The sequence below is a fragment of the Balaenoptera acutorostrata genome, chromosome 19 (assembly GCF_949987535.1).
Source record: "Balaenoptera acutorostrata chromosome 19, mBalAcu1.1, whole genome shotgun sequence".
Taxonomy (NCBI): Eukaryota; Metazoa; Chordata; class Mammalia; order Artiodactyla; family Balaenopteridae; genus Balaenoptera; species Balaenoptera acutorostrata.
The window spans coordinates 6,708,285-6,733,617 of record NC_080082.1 but is presented as its reverse complement, the minus strand read 5'-3'; the positions used below and the strand labels follow the sequence as shown (position 1 = coordinate 6,733,617).

The following is a 25,333-nucleotide window of genomic DNA, read 5'->3' as shown; positions in this document are numbered from 1 at the left end:
GTTACTTTACATGTGATAAGTTATTTTAAAAGCCCTTATCTTTTAGACATATATACTAAAATATTTTCAGATGAAATGGTATGACGTGATATTTCATTCAAAATAATATAGAGTGGGGTAAGTGGATGGAATTATAAATGTAACAAGATGGCTGTAAGTAAGTTGTTCAAGCTGGAAAATGGGTACATGGAAACTTATGATACTATTCAGTCTACTTTTGTATAGATTTGAAATTCCACAATAAAAATCTTTGAAAGAAATTTGCCATTTTTAAACATTCAGTAAGAAATATGAATGTAATCAATACAGATTTTCTAGATAAAAGTCTGTGATCCTTCTCCTTTCCAATCATTCTTTTCTTGATTTTATGTATTATCTATCTATCTATCTATCTATCTATCATCTATCTGTCTGCCTGCCAATCTACCCTTACATTGACAATAACAATTGTTCCAAAGTCTGACTCAGAGTTGCTGTCTCAATTTGGGTTCCCCCAGAAGCAGACCCTGAGATGAGGGTTCAAGTGCAAGCAGTTTATTTTGGAAGTGCAGGAAACATGCAAACAACGTGGATAAATCTCAAAACATTATGCTGAGCAAAAGAACCTGGGTACAAAAAAAAAATGTACTATAAGATTCCATTTATATGAAATTTTAGAACAAGCAAAACTAACATAATGTGGCAGAAACAGATCAGTGGTTGCCTAAGACAGGAGATCAGGAATTGACCACAGGGAGGAATGAGGGAATTTCTAGGGTGGATGGAAGCAGTCTACATCTCTACTGTGGTGATGGTTACCCAGGTGAATACTTTTTTTTTTTTTTAAAACAATACTTACCATAGCCCTACTTTTTTTTTTTAAGTTTTTTTTCCCCTTTTTTTTTTCAATTTTTATTTATTTATTTATGGCTGTGTTGGGTCTTCGTTTCTGTGCGAGGGCTTTCTCTAGCTGCGGCAAGCGGGGGCCACTCCCCATCGCGGTGCGCGGGCCTCTCACCATCGCGGCCTCTCCTGCTGCGGAGCACAGGCTCCAGACGCGCAGGCTCAGCAATTGTGGCTCACGGGCCCAGCCGCTCCGCGGCACGTGGGATCCTCCCAGACCAGGGCTCGAACCCGTGTCCCCTGCGTTGGCAGGCAGACTCTCAACCACTGCGCCACCAGGGAAGCCCCCAGGTGAATACTTCTGTCAACAGTCATCAAACCATAGATTTAAAATGGGTGCATCTTATCACATACACATTATACCTCAATGTTGACTAAAAACAGAAATTCCTTTTACCAGTTGACAGAGTGTCAAAATAAGAGACATATAAAATGACCTGACCTTTTAAAAGAGTTACTTTTAAAATCTTCAGCTTGAAGCCAATCTCTTCCTTGGCCCCTTCTCAGGGAAGTTCAGTGAAGAAAGAGCTTTCCATACTTCCTCCACCTTTTCATTTTCTTCCTAAGGAAGAAAGTATTTATTCCTCATCAAGGAAATGAAGAGTGAATTTATATTCGATTTTTTACATTCAGAGTTGATTTAATACGAATTAGAATTTTTGGACTAAGACAGTACTAATTCTAACACTTTTAAGTATTAAAGCCAATAAGCTTCCAACACGCATAATTCACATTCACGAGACGGCTTTTCTTAGCTTCATAATTATTACTTCCTCACACCTTTGGAATCACTGGCATCTATTTCGTGTCTTTCTCATTTTTTGTAATCTCTTCATCTGGGAGAAGTAAGCTCAGGGAGACTTCAGGCATTTCTTAGTTTTGCTCTTCTGCTCCCAGGTATAAACACTTGGAAACATAGTTTCTGATTTGAAAATTACTGACTGCCAATCCATGGGTGCTGGAGGGTGTTTTGAAACCCTCTGCCGCCACCCAGCTGTCTCTGCCTCATCATGAGGACAGATGTTTCAGCCTCACTTTCTTTCACCAGCGAGCCTTCTGGCCCAGTGGTTTCCTACTCAATTCCTGCTGGAAGCTCTAGGGCTTCTGCTACTTTTGCTACGGAGGATAGAAGCCACCTCAGAATTGTACATTTCGCTATATGGATTGTAATGTCTAAAAATCCAGATGCCAGCTTTCCCAGAATCAAGGGCATAGAGGCCATAATCTGTTGAACAGTTCTGAAATCAGCTACAGTCTTACCACCATCTTGTGCAATAACTACCATCCTGCGTAATAACTGGCCAGCCAGCAACCTAACATTCTGGGATTATTTGCTTCCCTTCAAATTTCTCTCCAGCAATATCTGCAGTTTATCCCACAGAGTTGATTTCTCCTGGCTAATTAGGAGAAACATGTTTTTTCCCTTTCCAAACCTTATTATCCAGTTTACAGCGGTAGGAGGTATTCACAGGGATTCAAGAAAAGATTCCCAACCCTCTCACCTGTTGGTGGGAATGTAAATTGGTGCAGCCACTATTGAGAACAGTGTGGAGGTTCCTTAAAAAACTAAAAATAGAGTTACCATATCATTCAGCAATCCCACTCCTGGGCATATATCCAGAAAACATGAAAACTCTAATTTGAAAAGATACATGCACCCCAATGCATGTATAGCAGCGCTATTTACAATAGCCAAGATATAGAAGCAACCTAAATGTCCATCGACAAATGAATGGATAAAGAAGATGTGGTACATATATACAACAGAATACTACCCAGCCATAAAAAAGAATGAACTAATGCCATTTGCAGCAACATGGACGGACCTAGAGCAGGGGTCCCCAACCCCTAGGCCGAGGACCGGTACTGGTCCGCGGCCTGTTAGGAACAGGGCCACACAGCAGGAGGTGAGCAGAGGGTGAGCGAGCGAAGCTTCATCTGCTCCCCATTGTTCCCGATCACTCGCATTACTGCCTGAACCTTCGCTTGTATTACTGCCTGAACCAACCCCCCTCCCATCCCTGGAAAAACTGTCTTCCACGAAACCAGTCCCTGGTACCAAAAAGGTTTGGGACCGCTGACCTAGAGATTATCATACTAAGTGAAGTAAGTCAGACAGAGAAAGACAAATAACATATGATAACACTTACATGTGGAATCTAAAAAAACGATACAAATGAACTTATTTACAAAACAGAAATAGACTCACAGACATAGGAAAAATACTTATGGCTACCAAAGGGGAAAGGGGTGGGGGGGAAGGATAAATTAGGAGTTAGGGATTAGCAGATGCATACTACTATATATAAAACAGATAAAAAACAAGAACCTACTGTATAGCACAGGGAACTACATTCAATATCTTGTAATAACCTCTAATGAAAAAGAATATAAAAAAGAATATATATATTGATATATATAAAATATATATAATTGAATCACTTTTCTCTACACCTGAAACTATCACAACGTTGTAAATCAACTGTACTTCAATTAAAAAAAAAAAAAAAAGATTCCCAGGACTTCCCTGGTGGTCCAGTGGGTAAGACTCCGTGCTCCCAATGCAGGAGGCCCGGGTTCGATTCCTGGTCGGGGAACTAGATCCTGCATACATGCCGCAAGTAAGAGCCCGCATGCCGCAATTAAAGATCCTGCGTGCCACAACTAAAACCCAGAGCAGCCTAAATAAATAAATAAATAAATAATAAATAATTTAAAAAAAAAGATTCCCGAACTCACTAGCAGCCGGGGAAATGCAGATGAGAGAAACAAAGTGCCACACCTCGTACAGATAAGATTGGCAAACGTTTTAAAGTTGGTATTTTCATTAGGTATTGCTGCATAACAAAGTGCCCCCCTTAAGATTCTTGGAATCTCTCTTACATAACAAAGAAGATCTAGGAGACATACCTTTAAATCTGACATCTCAAAGTCAGAAAATGGTCTATAGCTGCATCCTTGACTTTGACGATTTACCTGAAAATTATTCTAAGACCAGATTTTATTGAGAACACTGCAGATTTGATCTTTGCATTTTCTTACTTTGAGGACCTTTTGCTTGCTAGAAAGACCACCCTTGTCCCTCACATTTCCTCTAAATTCTGCTACAAAACTAAACAGTTCCTTCTGTAGTTCATCTCTCTGGCTTTTTAAAACCATATTTACCTATTTTACCATAGGCAGCCAGAAGAAGCCATTTGTTGCTTTTAATTTTCTACCTGGGAATTTCCCCAGCCAGATCTTGCCAGATGGGGTGGGCCCTGGAGTTAATTTCTGGGAAGAATCAGCCTCAGATGCCTTGCATCTTCTGCTTGACAGAGAGAGTAGAATCTGGTGCCTGGAACAAATCAGAAGGGAGAAGTAAATCCCAAACTAAGAATTTTATAATTCTAACCTCCTGGGGAAGGTACTGAAATTCTACTCCATTACTCTTGAAACTTCAACTAAAGACTTTGAGTTTGTGAATATATGCCTGCAGATAGAATTATCTTGCAAAACAGTGAAGTATGCAAAATCTTTGAGGAGCCAATATTTATTAAATAAATTCACAGAGAGTCACTAAAAACATTTATGTGAGGCTAGGTAAACAGAAAAAAAATTTTTTTTCCATTCAATTCACTATTATCTTTAAATACCTACTTCTTTACAAAGCCCTACATGAGGAACTTGGTTTGGAACCAAAGAACAGTGAGGCATAATCCCTGCTTTGAAGTTAGGTAATATATCATAGAATATGACCTAAGTGAATATGTGATGACACAGTTATATTCCAAGTGAGCACTCATCAAATAATTGCTTTTCCAATTTTTTTGTTATCATAGATTGACATGTGAAATCATTCTTAATACGGGATCACTAATATTGAGAATACCCTATTTATGAAATTAATCGTTTATATTGAAAACAGATTATTAATGTGAATTTAACCCATACCATCTGGAAAAAGTAAATTTAGAAAAAAGGAAATATTAAAAATATACCAGGTAGTACAATATAATTCTGTGAGATTCTGTTTGGGAAAAATTAGGGTCTTATGGGGCTAGGTTATTTTATGCCTGTTTCCCAATTCTAGTCTTTTGCTTTCCCCTGCAGTGTGACATGAGAGAAAGAGTGTGGGCTTTGAGTTCAGTAAATCTGGGTTCATATACTGCTCTATCACTTAAAAGATGTGTGACATCAGGTGAGTTACAGAATGTCTTTGTGCCTCAGTTTCTTCATGGATAAAATGGAGGCAATAAATGATATCTCCAGCCCAAAAGTCAGTGCCTGGCTGAGTGTCAGAACTCAACATTTGTTTAACAAACAATCGAATAATATCAGAAATATTCCCGGCACATGGCTGACATTTAATGACAAATCTTCGCATGGCTAGTGCAGTGGTATGAGTAACTGCTTCTACCTTGCTTCATTTTCCTCCAGGTAACATCTGGGTCCTCCATTACCAGCTCCCTTCTTGGTTAAATACCTGCTAGGGTTTCTGATGATCAAGTGTGGGTTTGTGCTTTATACTCCTGAGGTAGCTCAGGTTTTCTGTTACCATGGACTCCAGAATCTGGCCTATGGCTCACACAGCACACTTGTTGTTCTCCATTTTTAAGTTGTTGCCACCCCAATGAGGTTAAATGAGAATCTGAGGTGGGAGCAGCGAAGGTTCAAGGACCGATCCACTTGACATGGGTGTCATATGTGGTAAAGTGACATCAGGGACAATGGTCAGAGCAGAGGTCGGAGATGGGGACGTGGGTGTGAGAGCCTGCCATGAGTGGGAGAGGAGGAAGACAAGTCGCTGGGAATCACAGTCTGCCAATATTTGTCAGGTTGTCATCTTCATTACCTGGATGGTCTTGTTTGATCCTGCTGCAATTTTGCAACAACACACGATTACCCCTGCTACTCATGGGCAGACAGGCTTTTCTCCCACCCGGACAATGCAGATGGAAGAGAAATTAGCAAGGGATACCATCCAGATTAAATATGCCTTAAGGAGAACAGTGTGATTTTGTACAAGCGTGTCCATGGACTCCTACTTTACAACGAATGTCTGAAACCAGTGCATCTTTTTTCCTGGGGCAAGTGAAAACACAGGGCCATATGGAAAACAAGCTAAATATGCTGGAATGAAACTCCAGGATATAAAATTGAGCTGCTGGCTTGGAAAGTAGTATCCTCTCTGTGTAAATAGTTTCTTTGTCCAAAGAGGGCTAAACAGGGTCCATTTAAGTGTTAATGACTTTCATAATGATTAAAATTAAAATTGGAACTTACCGTGTAGTAAGAGGCTTATAGCTCTATAAAAACTTACAGAGACACCAAATAATTTTAGTAAACTGCTTATGGAAGGCTATGCCTACAGGGAGAGGGGAGGTCAGACCACAGACTCTCTTTTAAGAAGCTCCCAACACACCTTGGACTCAAATGATAAGGCACCTGTGTGTTCTCTGAAGCCAGGATTGGGAAAATGTAAGAGTGTTTCCGTAGGCAAGTGGAGAAACTGGTATCTTCATAAAAGACATTAAACACTGGAAGTTCTCTGGAGATTTTCTTGCAATTACTATTATAGCTATATCTTCTCTCCCTCCCCAAATAGCCCACTTTGATAAAGTTCGTCAACCAACTTGAATGTCAGCGAATGGCTGGTTGTATATGCATGAAATGATGATTATCTTTTAAATTGAATTTTGTATCCATTAGCCAGTGGTATTCAGTTTTCTTCCCCAAGATCTGGGAGGGCAAAAAGTTTCAGTCGCCTGATTTGGTGGCTTTGTCTCTGTGGCATGAACCGCTGAAGGGTCTGCTTCCAGCACAGGCAGCTCCCTTAATGGCTGGAGCAAACATCCCTGATCCCACTGGTGGCATCCTCTTCTTAAGTTGGGTGCATGCTTCCTCAGAGACATGATCAAGTGGTTGTATTTTATAGTACGATTAGAAATAAACCTGAGCATTGTGAGACTGAATACACAAATGGACAATGGCCAGACCACATACAAAAACAGAATTTTGATTCATAACCTGCAGCAACCGGCCCAAGAAATCAAACTTTATAATAAACAACTCAGGAAGCCAGCCTGCTACAAGCCAGACTTGGCAGGAAGTCAGATGGTTATCTCCAGGGACAATCCAGGAAGCTAAAAAATAACTTTGTAACAATCAGCCCCAAATGGTCAGGACTTGGTTAGTAACTGACAACTTCCTTAATTTTTGTCCCAATTTCCAATTTGGGATCAACTAGAGAAAGTAAAATACGAGACCCTAACCAATGATTTAAGATACCCTGCTGCTAGCTGGCCGCCTATAGCTTTCCCATGCCAACAGCCTCCAATCAAGGCACGCCTAACCCTTCCCTTTCTCCCACTGTAAAGCTTTCCCACTCTCTGCCTGCCTGAGTCTCTGCTAAGGCACAAGTGATGGTGGCTGACTCCCTAGCTATACAGCAAGCTCAGAAGAAAGTCTTTGTTTTTTCTCATTTGGTTGGTCATTACTTCCATAGCCGTGTGGTTTAAACATGCTCTGTAGGCCAATTGGTTCCCAAATCCATTCATTTAAGAAACATTTATCAAAGCCTTTAATATGAGCCATATCCCTTGCTAAGTGCAGGAGTAAATAAAAAAAGGTAAGATATAGTTCCTGCCCTAGAGGACAGTAAGTAGTTTGACAACTAAGGGGATGAACATGAATGACTCAGCAACCAAGCCGATGGGCATTACTGTGCTGGGCAGTGTTCTCCAAAAAGTGGTCTGCTAACTTCTGGTTACATGAGATAGCTTCCAGGAAGTGGAAAGGGTTGAACGTCCTTACTTTAATAGTTGTAAACTTGAATGCAGATTAGAAAAAGCAGGGTTTCAAGCCGTACCAAGCCCATGATTTCAGATATTACTGCTTTAGGATGAGTCTGTATCTGTCAAAACCTAGTCAGGAGATAAAAGCCACCCTTATTTTAACAGGGGAAATCTAACATAAACAATTGTTAATGGGGTATTAAAAAGCTAAGAAGGCAAAAAGAGAACGCTTAAGGTTATCATGCAGGAAGCTGCCACTCTCAGGGAAGAGGCTGAAATTGTTCAATTTTAGAAGCCTGGAGGGCCCTGGAGAGCTGAAACTCAACACCTCTGACAAGAAGTTGCTGCTCAGGGTCTTGCCTGGCGGTCCAGTGGTTAAGACTTCGCCTTCCAGTTCAGGGGGTGCGGGTTTGATCCCTAGTGGGGAGCTGAGATCCCACATGCCTGGAGGCCAAAAAACCAAAACATAAAACAAAAGCAATATTGTAACAAATTCCATAAAGACTTCAAAAATGGTCCACATTAAAAAAAAAAGAAACTTAAAAAAGCTGCTGCTCAGTTAAAACCAGTGTCTCTGAGCTGAGTAGGGGGCCCTGTGGGCCAGGGTACCAGGCAGAAATCTGAGGGGCACCAAGTGTTATCAACAATTGTGACTTGAATGAACGCCAGCCTTTGCTGGGGTGAAGAGGTATTGTTTGGGGGGGGGGTGGGGGGTGGGCAAAGGAAGAGGAAGCAAAGAGGAAGCAGACAGGAAGGGCCAAGCCCTTTCTTCCCCCTCTAGCTTTGCTGTCTCCTTCTGGGCTCCATTGGCTGATCCTAGTAAGGAGGCAGCTGGCGAATGAGAAATGGCGTTTGCCTAGTGCCAGCCCAGCATCAAAAGCTGAGTATAGAAGAGTGTTTGAATCTGAGAAACAACAGGTTAATATTTGCAACAGTCTGTCCCTTGGGCCATTCAGCATACGCGCGTGCATGAACACACGCACGCACACACACGCTTCTAAACGTGATTAAACTTCCCAGAAGAAAAACTCCATTTCTACCTAACAAATTGCAAACATCCTTTGTACAAAAGATGTTCTCACTCATTCTCCAAAATCCCAGCAGACATTGTATCCGTTTCTGGGAAACAGTCACACTATTCATCTTATCTCCTGTCAGTTACACCTGGACTTTAGTCATAGACCCATCTGAATATTCTATTATCTCAAGGCTAGGAACAAAGTTAACCCTCTTTAAAAAAATGTACACAATAATAAGAGGAAGGAGGGGAAAGAAGTTAGTACACACACACACCAAGGAAGAAAAGATGTGAAACTGCTCCGTAACTTGTTCCTGTAATTGGTCGCAAGGCTGTAAGGGTCGCAAGTTAATAACCTTCATTCTTTCCCTACACACTCCACGTTTCCTCTTTCCTCAGCCAGCATCTCAACTGCTCAGGGTTGACACCTGCTAGGGTGACCCAAGACTTCATAGCCTAAAGGGTTGAAATCGTTCCCACCTCTGAGGTTGTAGTTTTCCAGTAAAATTTGTCATTGGACATGGAAGTGCTAAAAAAGATGCCCTGGAGAATGCTCTGGGTTTGACATCCTTCTTCATCACCCATTGTGTAGGAACGACACGAATGTCCCTTTGTTCCCAAGATCACATGCACCAGCCAGGAGAGTAAACTTCTTTGCCCACTGATTTACTGGTAAAATGACCAGATTGTTTCAATTTCTGTCTTAATGGGACCACTGTTGTCCTCCCTGGTGGGAGCACACCTTCCTTGGGAACCCAGATCTCCAAACAATGGAGGTCAAAACTGTGAGTGAGAGGAGCCACTCCCTCTGCCTCTGTTGATTCCAGACCATACATTCTGACCATGATGAGAGCAACAGCCCCATCTGAGTGGTCAGTGGTTCAAAACATAAATTACATTTTGTAAGATGGAGTGTTGTAACCCACCTAGGGCTGTGACTGAATCTTCAGTAGACCCTTCCACCATCCTATTACACCCACCGCTCCTGGGTGTTGGGGTATGTGCTCAGACCAGTGAATTCCAGAGGCACAAGCCCACTGCTCCACTTCTTCTATTGGGAAATGGGTTCAGCTATCGGAAGTAAGGCTGTGCAGAATATCACGAGGGATTCCATAGATCCATGGACTGTGGTGCCAGCGAAGCACTGTGAAAAACTTCGAGCTTCTGCCCCAGGATGTAGGGAGCCAGAAGGTGCACTGTCCTCACCTTCACAATGAATTAGAGTCAGATTAACTTCAAAGTCACAACCTTTTCATAACTCACCAGAGAACTGAGGTCACAGAGTAATCTGGATCTAAGGAGATTCAGAGAAAGAGGAGAAATGCACCTCATTTAATTGCTGGGAACATAATTAGATGAAATCAGTATTTCTTAGATGTCCTAGGTACATATCTCCAGATGGACAGACACACTTACACACTTAATTCCATGGGCTTCTGTATTTACTACTTAGAATAAGGTTCAGATTAGGAGATGGTCTGCTTGGTGGTAAATTCTACTGGGCTGAACTATCAAAAATCGATAATTGTTTTTGACCCATAAAAGGCAATTTCTTATGGTTCAACCTAATACATCACCATATTCTAAATTAATGGCTGTTTTTTAGAAGTTACTAATTGGACAAAAGCTCCAATACTGAATTAGACTAAAATTATTATTTGAAAGTATAAGAGAAAGAAAAGTACATAAAACAGGTATTTATTACAGAACAATCTTTTTTCTTAATTAATTAAAGGCTTTAAACAAAAAAACATAATTCCACACACTGACATTGACTTGGTAGCATGGAAATACTTCAGCCTGGAGAGGCATGTTTGTTCTTGATGAATTTACATATAATAAATTCTCATGATGTTTGATTCCGAAATATATGTATGAATTGACTTGACATGATTATAAACATAAGGGCAATTTAAACACTGGTATTAGTTTACATGAGTCAATTCAAGGTCAGTGACTGGAGAACTATATTAAAAAAAATCTGAGATAAAAAATTCTTTAGGAAGCAACCACGTACCTATGTATAGCTGAAGATCAAGGGTTAAAAATCCACTCTTGATGAATACCATTAAGCAAAGGATGTATAACATCCATCACACATCTGTTCCAAAAACAGCATGTTTCCAAAATTATACATGTCTTTACAAACAAACATTACAGCATTAATAACCATAGAGGAACCAACAGAATGAGTTCCAAAATGTGCTAATTCTCACAAGGCAACCCTGAGCCAGATGTTAAGGCATCCGTTTTAATCTTGGGGCTTTAAGAACATCTTCCTTGTTTTAATTGGTTTTATGTCTCCATTTTCATCTTCTTCATAATTGGCACGGTCTCTTTTTTTGGCAAACTTTTTCCCAATTGTCCCCACCAAGGTTTCATATCTGTTAAGATGATATACAGAACAAGTTTAGTTTCAAATAAAAAAGGTAGGAATCAAGACTTGTCAAGAATATCAAACCAAATACGCAACAAAGAATAAGAAAAACCAAAACTTTGATCAAAAGAAACCATCTGATTTAAAATTTATGAACTTCTCTATGAACGATTAAATTCTTCACTGTTTTTTTTTTTTTGGTTTTGCATTATCCTAAATAAATTGAGATGTATATTTTAAAATATGTATTAGAAGCAGCACTAGAAATAAGCCCTCAATTTGCCAGCCTGTGACAGGTATAAATCCACCCTAGGCCATGTTAGAAGATGACTAAGCCAAGATGACTTCCTGCTGGGGTATTCCCTTCAAAGGTATGGCAGACCAGTCACCGTGCGGAACGAGTGCACATGTGAGAGCCAGTGAATGCTGGGCTCAGATTATAAAGCTGGTCCAAGGTAACAGTTACCTTCTAGCCATTTCTTCATCTGACACATCGAGCTCCACTGTTTCCTCTTCAACTTCTTCTGCTTTGTTCTTAGCATTCATCTGAAGCATTAATTTCTGAAAAATACAACAATGGGGACTAGCAGGGCTGGAAAAAGCTTGTTAAAGGAACTGGTGTCAAATGTATTTGAAGGTAGAGACGCAGAAGCCACAGAATCTACACGACTAACCAAAATTTATAAGGGATTCTCTGTAATACTTTATTCTACAATACGCTAATAGACGCCAGCTCTGAATTAAAAAAATAATAAGACAAAGCTCCATTAGATTAGACTTACTGTTAATGAGTTTAAATGTATTTTAGATCATAAATTTATCAGTTACTTGTATCTAAAGCAGGCACACTGCTGACACACTCTAGTGATTGGGGGAAAGAAGAAGTAAACTTTCAGATACCCTTTGAACTTCCCAACTTTGAGCCAAATGGGAGAAACATTACAGTCAAGAGTAATTTTAAATGCAGTTTTTGGTGGTGGTTGGGGAAGGGGAGCAGCAAACTGCTGGAAGAACTGGAAGGCTGGCTCTGGTATAACTGGGAGACCTTCCTCACCCCTGAACACGTGGGCGGATAACGCACTGATTTCCACATGATGTCCATGCGTCATGGGTCTCTCCTTCATTTCTTTTTCTCACATTAACCTTTTCTTGATAGTTATCCTCTGACAGACTTAAAAAAAAAAAGTACACTACCTTCTTTATCACTAGAAACACATAGATATTAAAAAATGTGTTCTAAGTTTACCCTGCTTATAATAAAGTAAGTACTCTCAAGTTGGTATCATTCTTTTTATAACCAGGTACCTTGAACTTTTCTCACAATTTATGACAGCTCAGATCTGCAAGCCAAACAGTTCAAAACCTTTTCCCAGAGAGAATATATTCAGTGTTACAGAGTGCCAGTAATGAAAGTCATTTTCTAATAACTTCCCACATCAAATCTGGAGGGCCAGGTCAACTCCTTTTCCCACTGTATCAGACATACTTTGGAGTCCTTGCCCGCCCAGTACCCTAGTCTCTGGGCATCATCCACTCATAATCTTTGCTATCTTTTTTTCCCTTTTACCCCATTGTCCTCTTTGTCTTCCTAATCTAAAGCTTTAAGCAGGCCAAAACAAGGAAATATATTAAAAACAAACACTTTGTGTTGATTCTGTGTAAAGCAAAATTAACACCTTAATTATCATATCCCCTCAAAAAAGGAAAAAAAAAGAAAATCAACCTACAATCTTTAAATAAACCCTGGCATTTAGTTTGGTTAACTGTGGTTCCTATAAGCATCCTGAGAGAACTGGTTTTCAACCAGGTTATGATTTTGCTTGCCAAGGGACCTCTGGCAATGTCTGGACACATTTTTGGAGGCCACAGCTGGGGTGTATATATGTATCTAGCGGGTAGACAGCAGAAGCTAGGGACGCTGCTCAACATCCTACAGTGCACAGGAAAGCCCCCACCATAAACAATAACCTGGCCCCAAACGTCAAGAGTGCCAGGGCTAAGAAACCATGGCTTCAAGTGACAGTTACAAAACGAAAGCTTTATACCACAAACCTCCATGTGGATGGTCAAGTACCTGACAGGATGGCTTTCAATATATAAGCCAGAGTTCTAATAATTACTTGTTAAACGAAGGTTTGTGCTTCTCTACAAACCCGAGGCAGGAAAATTAAAATGAACATCTCAGTTATAAGCTGAATATTTCGTTTCCAGACAAACTTTCCAAAGATTCATTTAAAAATCTATTTACAAGCTTGGATTAAAACCTGTCCATTAAAAAGTCAAATTACTCAAATTTTAAGTAACATTTTTTCCACTAGAAAAGATACATTTATAGATGCCAAAAAATAATTTTTTGTAATAGCATCATATGAATAAAATCCTGACATTCCTGCAAAAGAACTGAGGTAAAATTCTAACACTTAACAGTGGCACTGTCCAGGACTGTACACTGCTATATTAAATTATCTACTCAATTCTATCATAAGACTAGACTGCAATGCCTATAATTTCTTTAAATAGCTATGGCAATATTTCAAGCTTGTTATTTTCTATATAATGAGGAGAAATGGTATCTGGTGGAGAAAAACCTAAACCCAATTATTAGCAGAAAGAATTCAATTGCAAAAATCTTAAATGTGAAGCAATTATATTTAATACCTCAACCTCAGGATTAAATCCTCTGAATGACATTCTTCCATAGAGAAGATCTTCACATAACGAGAAACTCTGCTCTTCTATTATGAAACTCCTAGACGAGAAAATAAACCTGTATTAATACCATGACTACTTATAACAAAGCACAGCAAATAAAAGTCAAGATTTCAAATGAAAAATAGATCTTATGGTTCTCAGCGGAATCAAGTAAAAATACAGTAATATTACTAACCTAGGATTAGAAATAAAAACTGATTAATTTGGTCAACAAAAGCATTAGGAGGCAAGAGCAGCAGGGCACCTGAATTTTCCAAAAGTGAAGCAAAGGTTCCTTGACATTTATACCCCCCACCAAGTTTTTATTAAATCTGCAGAAATTAGTGTCCTAGGTGGCTTTAAAAGAGTGTTTTACTTGGAGCTCTTCGCTATAAATAACGACTGGCCCTGGATGACTTAAGCAGAGAAGTAATTTATTATAAGGACACTGGTATCTCACAGAATCAATGGGAGAGCTGGATGAGCAGAACTGGAAAATGGGCAGAAACAGGGTAGCTAGGTGGTTGACTCCAAACCAAACTCATGCTACAAAACCACCCTGGTAAAAATGACACTGCTGCTGAGAGGGCATCCAGGAGGCACTGTTGCCCTGGAAATGTGATGCAAGTGTGAATGTTTCAGTCTCCAAAAGGGATTCTCCCGTGAGTCACCAGTTTATGACCCCAATTCCAGGTAAGCATATCCGACTACAGCCCGGCAATCAATCATAAAGCAAGCCAGGAAAGCAAATACTTAGCCTTTATGGCAGATTGTTCCTTGTCAAGCAATCTTGCCCTGCTTCTTGTCAAGATACGCTCATTCATTCACTCACTCCGCAAACACTTGTTAAACCAAACTGTGTGCCAGGTACTGTTCTAGAGCTGGGGAGACAGCCATTACTGAAAGGCTCTGCTCTCATGGAGGTTATATTCTAGAGGGGGGCCAGATAATAAATAACAGACTTATACAATGGATAAACATGAAGAAGGTTATTCCACTCCTGGCCACAACGGAGCAACTGGTACCAAACCAGGCCTCTGACTGTAACCAATGAATTTAGGCACATGTTCTCCTGAATTTTTTATTCAGCCTCTTCCATAAACTAGGGATTCCCTTTCAACTGGCCGATCCTGTTTCTTGTAAAGTACAGGTGATAAAACATCACCAATGTCCCCAGTAAATCATCTCCCTCAGGAAAGCACCATACATATGCATTTAAGCATTCACTTAAGTCAAGAGGTGGACCCAAAGGCCAGGAAAGGATTCATAGTAGGGCCACTGGCCCCTCAGAGTGTTTTCCCATGGGTTTCTATTGGCCCAATAACTGTAACATTAATATAAAAAGGAGCATATAAGTGCTTTGTTATCTACAGCATAGTTTCAATGATGAGTGACACTAATTCAGTTAGCAAATAAGGGAAATATTCATCTATTTTTGCAGATGAGAAACTACTGCTCAGAAAAAAATAAACAAACTTGCCTAAAGCCACAAATAATATGCACGGCAAAACAGGGCAAAAACTCACTGCTGAGAAACAATTCTCTATGGGTCGCTCTCCTTTTAGCACACCTTGTGAGTGAGGCACTAAATGCCCTTTTGTTCCGAAATATCTTTTTAAGGATATATGCACAGTGAACAGCTTTGAAAGGCAGAGCTTTGCCTTCATTCTTCCTCCGGAGCAAAGCGCAGACTTGCTTAATGCCCAGTATAATAAAGATAATGCCTCCCTTGGAGCCAAGGGCAAGTCTGTCTGCAGTCTAGTATCAAAGACTCAGGTTTCCCTAAGCTCAGGACTTGGCTGTGATGCAAACCTACTGTGCGTGCCACAGCCTCCTCCCTGGGATTAGGGGAAATGATGCCAATGTGATGCTCATGCTGCCTGCTGTGCTGTGAGTAATAAAGTCCTCTGTCTCTGACTCAGGAATCTCGTACCTTCCACCAGGAGCCATGAAACTGTGGCAGGCTAACTTGTCAGTTTGCTAAGTAGGGTCAATCTCAGACCTTACAGTTCTTGAAGTTCACCAGGCCACAATGCACAAGCACGAGAAGCACAGGAGGCAAAAATACTTTTAAAACAACATCCTATGGCAAAGGAGTAATTAAAATGGCTATACTCACATCCTCTATACCAGGGCACATCCTTTGGAGAAAAACCATATAGCCACAACACAGCAAAAACTTGGATCTGGTAAATTCTATTCCTAGAAATTTACACTAAGTATTTTATGTCAGGTTCCCTGGAAACAGACTCTGAGACAGAGCTACATGCAGAAGTTTTACTGGTGAGTGCTGCGTGGCAGATGCCCCTCTATGGAAACGAAGACCGCAACACTGGGCTGAGGGAGAAGCTGACTTGCAACGTGGCTATGCCAAGACCTCACCCCCTACAAGGAACTCTAGGAAGCCCTGCAGTTGTTCCAAGCTGAGACAAAGAAGCCAGACCCTCAGCCCCCTACATAGCCTGGTCACTGGCTAGGGGTGTCCTATAAGGGGAGGTATGAACACTGAACAGCCCTCACAGTCACTGAGTTATAGCCCAGTGCAGCTGAATGGCAACCTCTAGACTCCCAGAGCATATACACCATGGAATCTCCAGTTTCACAGATAGCAGTAACCCTCTGGAATAACTCAGATGACAATACCAAGTAAAGATTCAGACACAAATGAGCAAAAAGAGTGGGTGAATTTCATAATATTCAAGTATAAGGAAACACATATACTGCTAACATTTCTTGTGCTTTATGCTGGGCACTGTGGTCACTGCTTCACATACATTATCTCATTTACTTCTCATAATGTAAGTGACAGATACTGTTATCACACCCAATATACAAATGACAGAAGACAGGTTCAATAACTTGCCCAAGATCCCAAGTAAGCAAGTAGCATAGGTGGGCTTCAAACCCAGGTCTGCCTGTTTCCAGAGCCCATGCACTTAATTAACCAATCCATTCCACTGTCCCCCTACTTGGGGTGTTAAAACACACACACCCCAGGGACATACCATCCATTTACCCCTCCAGATCTACTCCCCACTTTCCCCACACACCCCGCACCATCAATGCCTTGGGAGGCTGACCTGAATGTAATACATGGAAGGGCTCCTTTGCTGTCTGGAACGGCTGGCTCCCTTCCTATGGGATTACTTGGGCTGGCTGTGCCCTCAAGTAAAGGTAGCAGCTCTTGTAAGATGCTCTCTCCACACAGCCTGCCTTTAGATTCAGTAACCATTCCCTCCCCTTGATCCTCCAGGCCTGGAGTGGAAATTATTTCTACTATACAAGCCACCAAGGTGCTGCACCGTCCACAGCGGCTCCCCTACACCTGCTCACACTTTGGTGGTCTCTGTTATACGCTCCTCAAATTACCCAATTTGATGGTGTCATCTCTTCCTGCCAACATCCTAAACTGATAATTCGTTCCTATACATAAATAGGACACTGAATGATGGCAAAAGGTTATTATTTACTGCTATGGTCTGAATGTTTGTGTCCCCCCCACCCCTAAATTCGTATGTTAAAATCCTAACCCTCAAAGATGATGGTACTAGGAGGTGAGGCCTTTGGAAAGTGCATAAGTCATGAGTGTGGGGTTTCATGAAGGGGTTTAGGGCCTTAGGAAAGAGACCCCACAGAGATCCCTAGCCACTTCCACCAGGTGAGGACACAGCAAGAAGGCGCTGGCTATGAACCAGGAAGAGGGCCATCATCAAAACATGACCATGCTGATATCTTGATCTTAAAATTCCAGCCTCCAGAACTGTGAGAAATAAATTTCTGTTGTTCATGAGCTTCCCAGTCTGTGGTATTTTGTTATAGTACCTGAACAGACTGAGACACCTACCTCCCTAGGAAAGGAATCTAGAGGTCATTTTTCTGGGACTAATATGCTGTGTTGGGGGGAAAAAAAAACAATACTGAAAACAGGATACAAACTGTCTTGCTTTTCAATAAAAGTAAGTAACAAAACATGTGGCAAAACTTTGAGCAAGTTTAGCCAAGGCATAAAATTAAATTATAGCTCCTTACCAGTAATGGTCCCTTCCTACCAACCCCTGCTCCCAAATCCATACCATCTTCAGCATCATCTTCTCCTTCCTCACTAACATCTTGCTTCCTCTGAGAAGCAAGAGAAAAGCAAGTTGAGAAGCAAGCAGAGAAAACAAAGTACCTTCCTTCCATCCCTCCTGGTGGGACGTACTGTCTACCTTTAGAGAAGGATGTCTAACCTTCCAGAAAAGATTCAGAAAAAGTCTGCCAAATGAACCATGAAAAACAATGTGTTAAAAAGAAAAAAATAAATTATAAGGTATGGAAAGGAAAGACATAAATGGGCCTGGAGACAATAAGCAGCATCTTCAGTCATTTGACAAAATTTAAATAAAACTGCCATACCACAGAGGTTACCAAGGTAAGAAAAGCATCAAGGAGAAATGATAAATAGCTTCCAGAAGAATTCAGAAGAATTAATTGATGATGTGAACCCGTCACTCCTTCATTCAAAATTTATCATGCATCAACCAAGCTTAGAGGTGGAAGAGAAATGATCTAGTGTGTTATCCAGCTTCAGTAACGACTAGCTGGTGACCCTGGCCTAGTTACCCTCCCTTAAGCTTCAGTTTCATCAACTATAAAATGGATGGAATGATAGTAGCCAGCTCTCAAGTTTGCTATGAGGATTAAATAATTAAGAGATGTAAAGTGCTTAGCCCAGTTCCTAGAACACACTATAGACTCAATTCATCTTAGCTAAGATGACTGGTATTAATAGCAAAAATTTTAAAAAAAGAAAATAAACAAAACATTCTTGACCTGCCTTTACAAAGCTCAGCCTAATGGAGAACTCTGTTACTGAAACAAAACTGGAGAGGCTTGAAGAACATATCTAATCTTCAGAACTTAATATGATACAGAGCACATTACTGATTCTCATAAAAGGTCTCTAGTTATTACCAGAGACATACAGGCTGGATTCCTTTATTCAATGTAAAAAAAAAAGAATGATGTTATAAATGATGGCCGAGGGCCAATAAAAATGTATAAATCAAACTAGAACTCTTATAGACTTATTAAAAAAAAATCTGCAAGGCTAGTTCAAGAAACTGAATAGATACTATTTCATGGGTTTTATGTCATGCAATGATCAATCGCATTTACAGGGATTTCCCTTTGAATGTCCAAAGTGTCATAAAAAACCTACTCTTTCTCTTTAAGCTCGGGCAAATCCAAGTACCAGTGCTCTTCACTAATGATTTTCTTTTCTTCCTCTTCTAGTTGTTTCTTGGTTTCTGAGTCCAGTCCCCTTTGCATGAACTGTTAAAACGAAACAAAATCAGTGTCAGCAACTATTTTTCCCAACTTCCAGTTGAGGAAAACTCAACCTGCCCTCCCTCATTTCTCTGGGAATCCCGTTTCGTGGGTGGGGGTGGGGTGACCAAGCAGCTTAGCCCTGCCCTTGACGACATCACTTCAGGAGGGAGCCTGCGAGAGCACATAAAAAGCAACATGTGTACTTCCTTTAGAAGACTTTAAAAGAGCTTTACCACATTTTAGTTTTTCTGATTTAATGAAACAGGGAAAAAACCCCAACTGTATTCAGTAAGTATCACGTTAAATATTTCAGTTTTACGTAATAGCCAGTGAGCAAGGGCTAAGACAAAAGACTGATCCACAGAGCAGGACAGGCAGGTTGAGACAGAAAGTGAGGGGGGCACAAAGGAGAGGATGCTCAGTACTATCCGAATGTCTCTCTGACCTGGGAAGCCCATCGGCCTTTGCACCTGCTGACCTGGATTTGTAATGCCCTTCTCAAGTCCTTCCACCTGGCCAACTTCTAGCCCTTCTGACATAGGTAAAGCTACTCCAACTCTGTAAAATCGTCCCTGACAGCTGCAGGCGAAATCAGCATCTCTTTCCTAGAAGCTTCCCATGGCAGCTTCAACTAGTCTCAGGACATTTTAATTTCTTGAGTATCTTTTTTCTCAAGACCTTCAGGGCAGGGACTGTGTTTGGATCATCTCCATCAGTACCAGCATGACGAATGATGCATTGTAAGGGCTCTGTGAACACAGACGGCCACAAAGCTGTATCTGTAACCCCGCTGCTCTTCACTTACATCTATCCTCTGAAACGCTCATCAACTCTACGGCTGCCCTTTACTCTAAAATCTGCAGAAGCTCAACTCAAAACAGGCCAGTCCTGCTGTTAGTCTTTTCCTAGCACAAACAATAGCTATATTTCCTCAGGAGACAGACGAACAAACCAAGAAGTTAACTGCAGCAAAATGATAAAGTATCAATATGGGAAAAAATAAATTCAGAAAACATCCAGGAGCATCCCAGAAGTTAGGTCTAGGGTTCCACTGGTTTCCATTAATCCCCATTTATTTCCCTTATCCAGGCTCCATATTACTTTCCCCTCTACTCCAGCTCTTCCAAAAACACAAGCATTTTTAGGCATAAGGGCTTTACCAATGGCTACAAAATGAAATGAAAAAACTTGAAAAATGTTCACAAATAAAATACAGTGATAACATCAAGTTCTGATGATGATGTAGAGAAACTGGATCACTCCTACACTGCTGGTGGGAAAGTAAAATGGTATAACCTCTGTGGAAAATAGCTTGACAATTTCTTACACAAGTAAACATACACTTACCATAGAACCCAGCAACTGTCCTCTTGGGCATTTATCCCACAGAATGAAAACTTACATTCACTCAATAAGTTATACAAGAATATTCACAGCAGCTCTATAAGCAATAGTCCCAAACTGGAAAGAACCAAAATACTCTTCAAGAGGTGAATGGTTAAGTATATGGTACGTCCATAGCATAGAATATTACTCAGCAATAAAAAGGAACTACTGATTGACTCAATAACCTAGAAGGATCTCAAGTGAATTACGCTGAGTGAAAAAAGTCTATCTCAAAAGGTTACACATTGTAATGATTACATTTATATAACATCTTTGAAGTAACACAATTATAGGAATGGGGAACAGATCCGTGGTTGTCAGAGGTTAGGCATGATAGAAGGGAGTGGGCGTGGCTACAAAGGGGTCACTCAAGGGAACTTGGTGGTGATGGAACAATTCTGTATCCTGAATGTGGTAATGGTTACATGAACCTACACATGATAAAACACTCTCACATACACCTGCCCCCACACACGAAGGAGTGCAGGTAAAACAGTGAAATCTGAGCAGGCTCTGTGGATTGCACCACTGTCCATTTCCTGGCTTTGCACTGTACTCTAGCAATATAAGACAGGGAGGTGAAGTGTGCACGGCATCTCTCTACATTTTTTGCAACTTCTTGTGAATCTATCATTATTTTAAATAAACATAAAAGAAATGTTTGCAATCTATCTAAAGTGTTTTGTGGTCCTCATCCTTTCACCTCTGTGTCTATAGCCTCACCACAGGAAAGAAGAACTGGCAATTTCTGTAATGCATACCCTGTACTTCCCACTCCTTCTGCCTCTGCTACTCAACATCATGCTTCAATTTTCTGCCTGGCAAAATATTCCTCTGGGAAGGCCCAGAGCATGTGTCCTTTGGGCCTTCCCTGACTTTTCTGGCCAAGCTCTTCTCAGGTCTGTTCCCATAAAAGAATACCTTTCCCTACTTCTAAGACAGCCTTATGAACACTGGCTCATTATGCTTTTTCTGTGCCTCCCAAAAGACTAAGATTATGAATAGTAGACCATGTCTTTTGTTCATCTTGTATTACTGGTACTCAGGCAGTACTTGGTACCTGAGAAGAACTCAATAAATTTTCTCTGAACCTGAGTCTAGACTTGTCTTATTTTTCCAGACTCCCTTTCTTGGATGGTTCTCTTTAAACCTAGATGCCTCATTTCATCACTTATACTCTTGGTGGCGAAAGTCACCAATCCTGCCCAACTGCCCTTTTACCTCCTAATTTTAGTCAGGTAGATATTATTTATGGTATACAAAATACACAAGCACACACACACACACACATTCTATACACATGGAAAGGACAGATCATCCTGTGAATATGAATCAAGCAACTCCCCAATTCTCCTGACTCTACAGCATCTAAGAACATACTCTAAAGATAGTGATTTAACTTTACTCACAACTGACGGCCTAGGGCAGGTCTCACAAACTAGTACAGTCCTTAGGCTGGATGTATATTGTTGTAAATAAAGCTTTACTAGAACAAGGTCATATTCATTTGGTTCTGAGCCACAATGGAAGAGCTGAGTAGTTGTAACAGTGGCCGTTTGGCCCACAAGACTAAAGTCTCTTTACAGAAAAAATTCACTAATTTCTGTCTTAAGAGTCCAAAAGAGCTAAAATCACAAGTAAGTACCCTCTCTACAACCATTCCATCATACTGACAGACCTTCCACCTACCTCCTTTACTTTCTACTTCTGGTCAGGATCACCCTCCAGCCCCCAATAGCTGACCAAGACAGAGGAATTCGAGTACACTAGAAAACAAATGAGTCAATATTAAATCCTCAGCCCTCTCATTCTTACTCTACAATTAGCTCTGGCTGAACAGCTACACTAGATAAGGAAACCTAGTGCAGCTGCTCCATTGCTTCTCAAAGGATACCCCACTCTATCTGTATATATTGTGTCTCCTGCTAACCTGCCAGTAAGTTCCTTCTCATCAATGGCTGAAGTTGCTGACCCACATAGAGAACCTGGGTAATTTTTTTCTCTCTCCTTTGCTTCCAATGTCCAGTTGTGTCTTCCCCAATCACTCAAGTAGGGGTGGATAATTTTTTTAAGTTAACTTCTACCTTCCTAATTCCAGAGTCAGATAGTTGGTCTGAGCCCTAATTACCCAGCACATCTTCACTTGACTTATTCCAAGAGCTAAAACAACTGCTAAAATCTTTTCAGTGTCTGCTTTGCCAATCCACTTCTCTGAAGCTTACATGATGTTACAAACCATAAGCAAAAACAAAAACTCTGTTCAGTAAAGATTCAAATTTTGCTAATATGCTTGAAAGAAGTACTTTAGAAATGATAAATAATGCTATGATTTACCCTGCACCCTCACTCTCCCTATTCATCCCGAGTTACACCCTAGCTCAACTCCATTCATGTCTTGCACATGCAACGTTTACTCTCCAAGCTTTCAAAACATTATTCATGCCTTGCTTCCCTTCACTGGAAATTCCATTATTCTGTAAACATGACAGCTAACAGTCTGCATCTATGAGTGGTGTTCAGCAACAAGCAGTATAGATAGTAATTAAGAGCAAGGGCTTTGAAGCCAGACTGCCTGAGTTTAAGTCCTGCCAATACTCTTTATTAGCTGTGTAACTTTGGGCAAGTTACCTACTTCTTGTTTCAGGTGCCTCAGCTGTAAGAGAGGGATAATAATCGTGCCCACCTCAAAGGGTTATTACGTGGATTTCACATGTTATAATATGCAAAGCACTGAATGTCTACCACATAGCATGTTTGCCACTACTATTAAGTTTTAAGGTTTGGGTGTTTCTCTTGTTTTAATTCCTGTATTAATTTCATACACTCTTGTCTTCCCCCACACAACTCCGAAATTATTTGGTTAAACTGATTCAATTTCAAATCTGAAAATCACTTTTCTTTCAAGTTGGGTGACATAATTCACTTTCACCTCAACTGTTAAAATTCTCTCCATTCCCACCACCACCTGAAACCCCTCACCCAGATCATTAGTTCTAGCTGGTCGTTATGACTGCAGTTTGGTCCCTTGTCGGGTCTTTCTTTCACCAATGTATTCTCCACTGGACAGTTAAAGTAACGAGCACAGCTCATGATACTTTCCCCGGTGCTCAACTGCTTCCCAATGCTCACAAGATAAAGAAAAAAAATCCTTAACCTGGCCTAAAATTCCTTGCATCTTGTGATTACTGTCTCCTTTTCCAGGCCCATTTCTTGCTACTTGCTTTCCAGACATACTGAATGACCTCTAGTTCTTGGAAATAACGGATTTTGGGGGTTTTACCTCTCAGACTTCTGAACTCGCTTTCCCCACAGTCTATGCCGCTATGCACCCAACCCTCCCTCCTACCCTTCAGTCTCTACTAGACGCCACTTTCCTCAGAAGCCCAAGTAAGTTCCAGGGGCTTCCGGCGACTCTAGCATCACTGCACTTAGTACACTGCATCCTAATTGCCTGCTTAGGCGTCTCTCCTATCCGACCGCGGGCTTTAAAAGAGAATCCGACGGATTTATAATCCGGTTCCCAGTGCCTAACGCAGAGCAGGCGCTAAGTGAATGAATGACCGCGAGAGCTGGAGGTCCTCCGGGGCCTCTCGAATGCCCCCATACGCCCGCCGCCTCGGCTCTAACCACGCCTGGAAGACCGGGTACTCCCGCCGCCCGACCCGCATCCCTCGCGTCCCCGCACCTTCATGCGCAGCAGGTTCTTGGACAACTTAGTTTTGCGCTCGGCCGCCATACTGATCACCCCAGCCGTCGCGCTCCGCCACTAGGTCCGCCGCGCATGCGCAGTGCTGCGTGCGCGTCGGCGCCTTCTACGTACATCACGTCGTCCCGCCCCGTGGCTCCACCCCCGTTTCTCGCGCTTCAGCTTGGCCCGCGCTTTTCGCGCGTCGCCTCAGGGAGCGCTCGCCTAGTGAAGAAGCTCAGGGGAGAGGCGCGGCCGCCAAAGCAGGAGTGAGAGCGACTTGACGCCGGGAGGGAGACCCCAAAGAGGCCTCAGCCGCAGAAGGCCGGAGTCCTGGCCGCTGTCGGCCTTCCCCGAGGGCTTCGACCGGGCCCCTCAGGCCTCGCACCGGCTGAGCGCCGCCCGCCTCACGGACCCCGTCCTGCCTCGCCGACCCAGTCGCCCTGGTGAGACCTTTGAGATAGTTGCCACACCAGCCGTCGCCCCCCCATCCCCCGACCGTTTCTTTCACGTGTTTCTGACGTGGCTGGCGGGCTTTCTATGTTCTGCATCACTTTACGTGTCATAAGTTCATTTTATATTCTCGATAACCCTATGGGGCGGTCATTATCCCCTTGTTACAGTTGAGTAGACTGAGGTACAGGCAGGTTCCAGAACTTAGCCCAAAGCCAGAGGGAGGGAGGGAGGTGGGGGATGCACCCAGGCGGCCTGGCCGCAGAATGGCCCTTACAAACAGTGTTAAATCCACCTGTCAAGTGGTGTGTGCGTCTCTGAACCTAAATGATCTGTGAACGAGGAAGAATAGGAAGAGGTAGATGTCAAAGACATACAAGCATGAGAACATGACCTTGTTTTAATCTGAGGAATTAAAAGAACGTTGCCAAAATGATACTTTTAATGCTCCGTGAACCACCTAAAGACAGTTTTCACACCCTTCACAGCTGCCGCATTTTGGAAAACACCCAGCCTAATAGCTTTTCAGCTGATAGCGTGCAGTGTATGCCGAATTCTTATGCTGGGTATACCACGTGTAATATTTTATTTAATCCTCATAAGAACTCTGAAGAAGGTATTTGTTTGGGAACCTGAGGCCCAGAGAGGTTAAGGGACTTACCAGAGTTTACACAGCTAGTAAGTGTTAGAGCTGAGGTTGACCAGAGAGCTGACACATGAATAAAACATGGCCATGCCCTGGCAGGTTTTCTCAG

At 41.6% G+C, this 25,333-nt stretch overlaps 1 protein-coding gene across 2 annotated transcripts; it reads right to left on the bottom strand.

The window, feature by feature from the left end:
* Positions 1-10,358: 10,358 nt before the first annotated feature.
* MPHOSPH6 (M-phase phosphoprotein 6) lies at positions 10,359-24,227 on the bottom strand. 2 transcript variants are annotated; one of them, XM_007182586.3, is made up of 6 exons: positions 24,126-24,207; positions 22,130-22,206; positions 18,945-19,057; positions 13,712-13,802; positions 11,520-11,614; positions 10,359-11,060 (listed from the first exon to the last, which is right to left on the bottom strand). In XM_007182586.3, the coding sequence occupies exons 3-6, from the start codon at positions 19,052-19,054 to the stop codon at positions 10,928-10,930; spliced, it is 429 nt and encodes a 142-aa protein (XP_007182648.1). In that variant the 5' UTR covers positions 19,055-19,057; positions 22,130-22,206; positions 24,126-24,207; the 3' UTR covers positions 10,359-10,927. The 2 variants fall into 2 exon arrangements, with proteins under 2 accessions (XP_007182648.1, XP_007182647.2); XM_007182585.3 differs by lacking the exon at positions 22,130-22,206 and having other exon boundaries at positions 24,126-24,227.
* Positions 24,228-25,333: the final 1,106 nt, after the last annotated feature.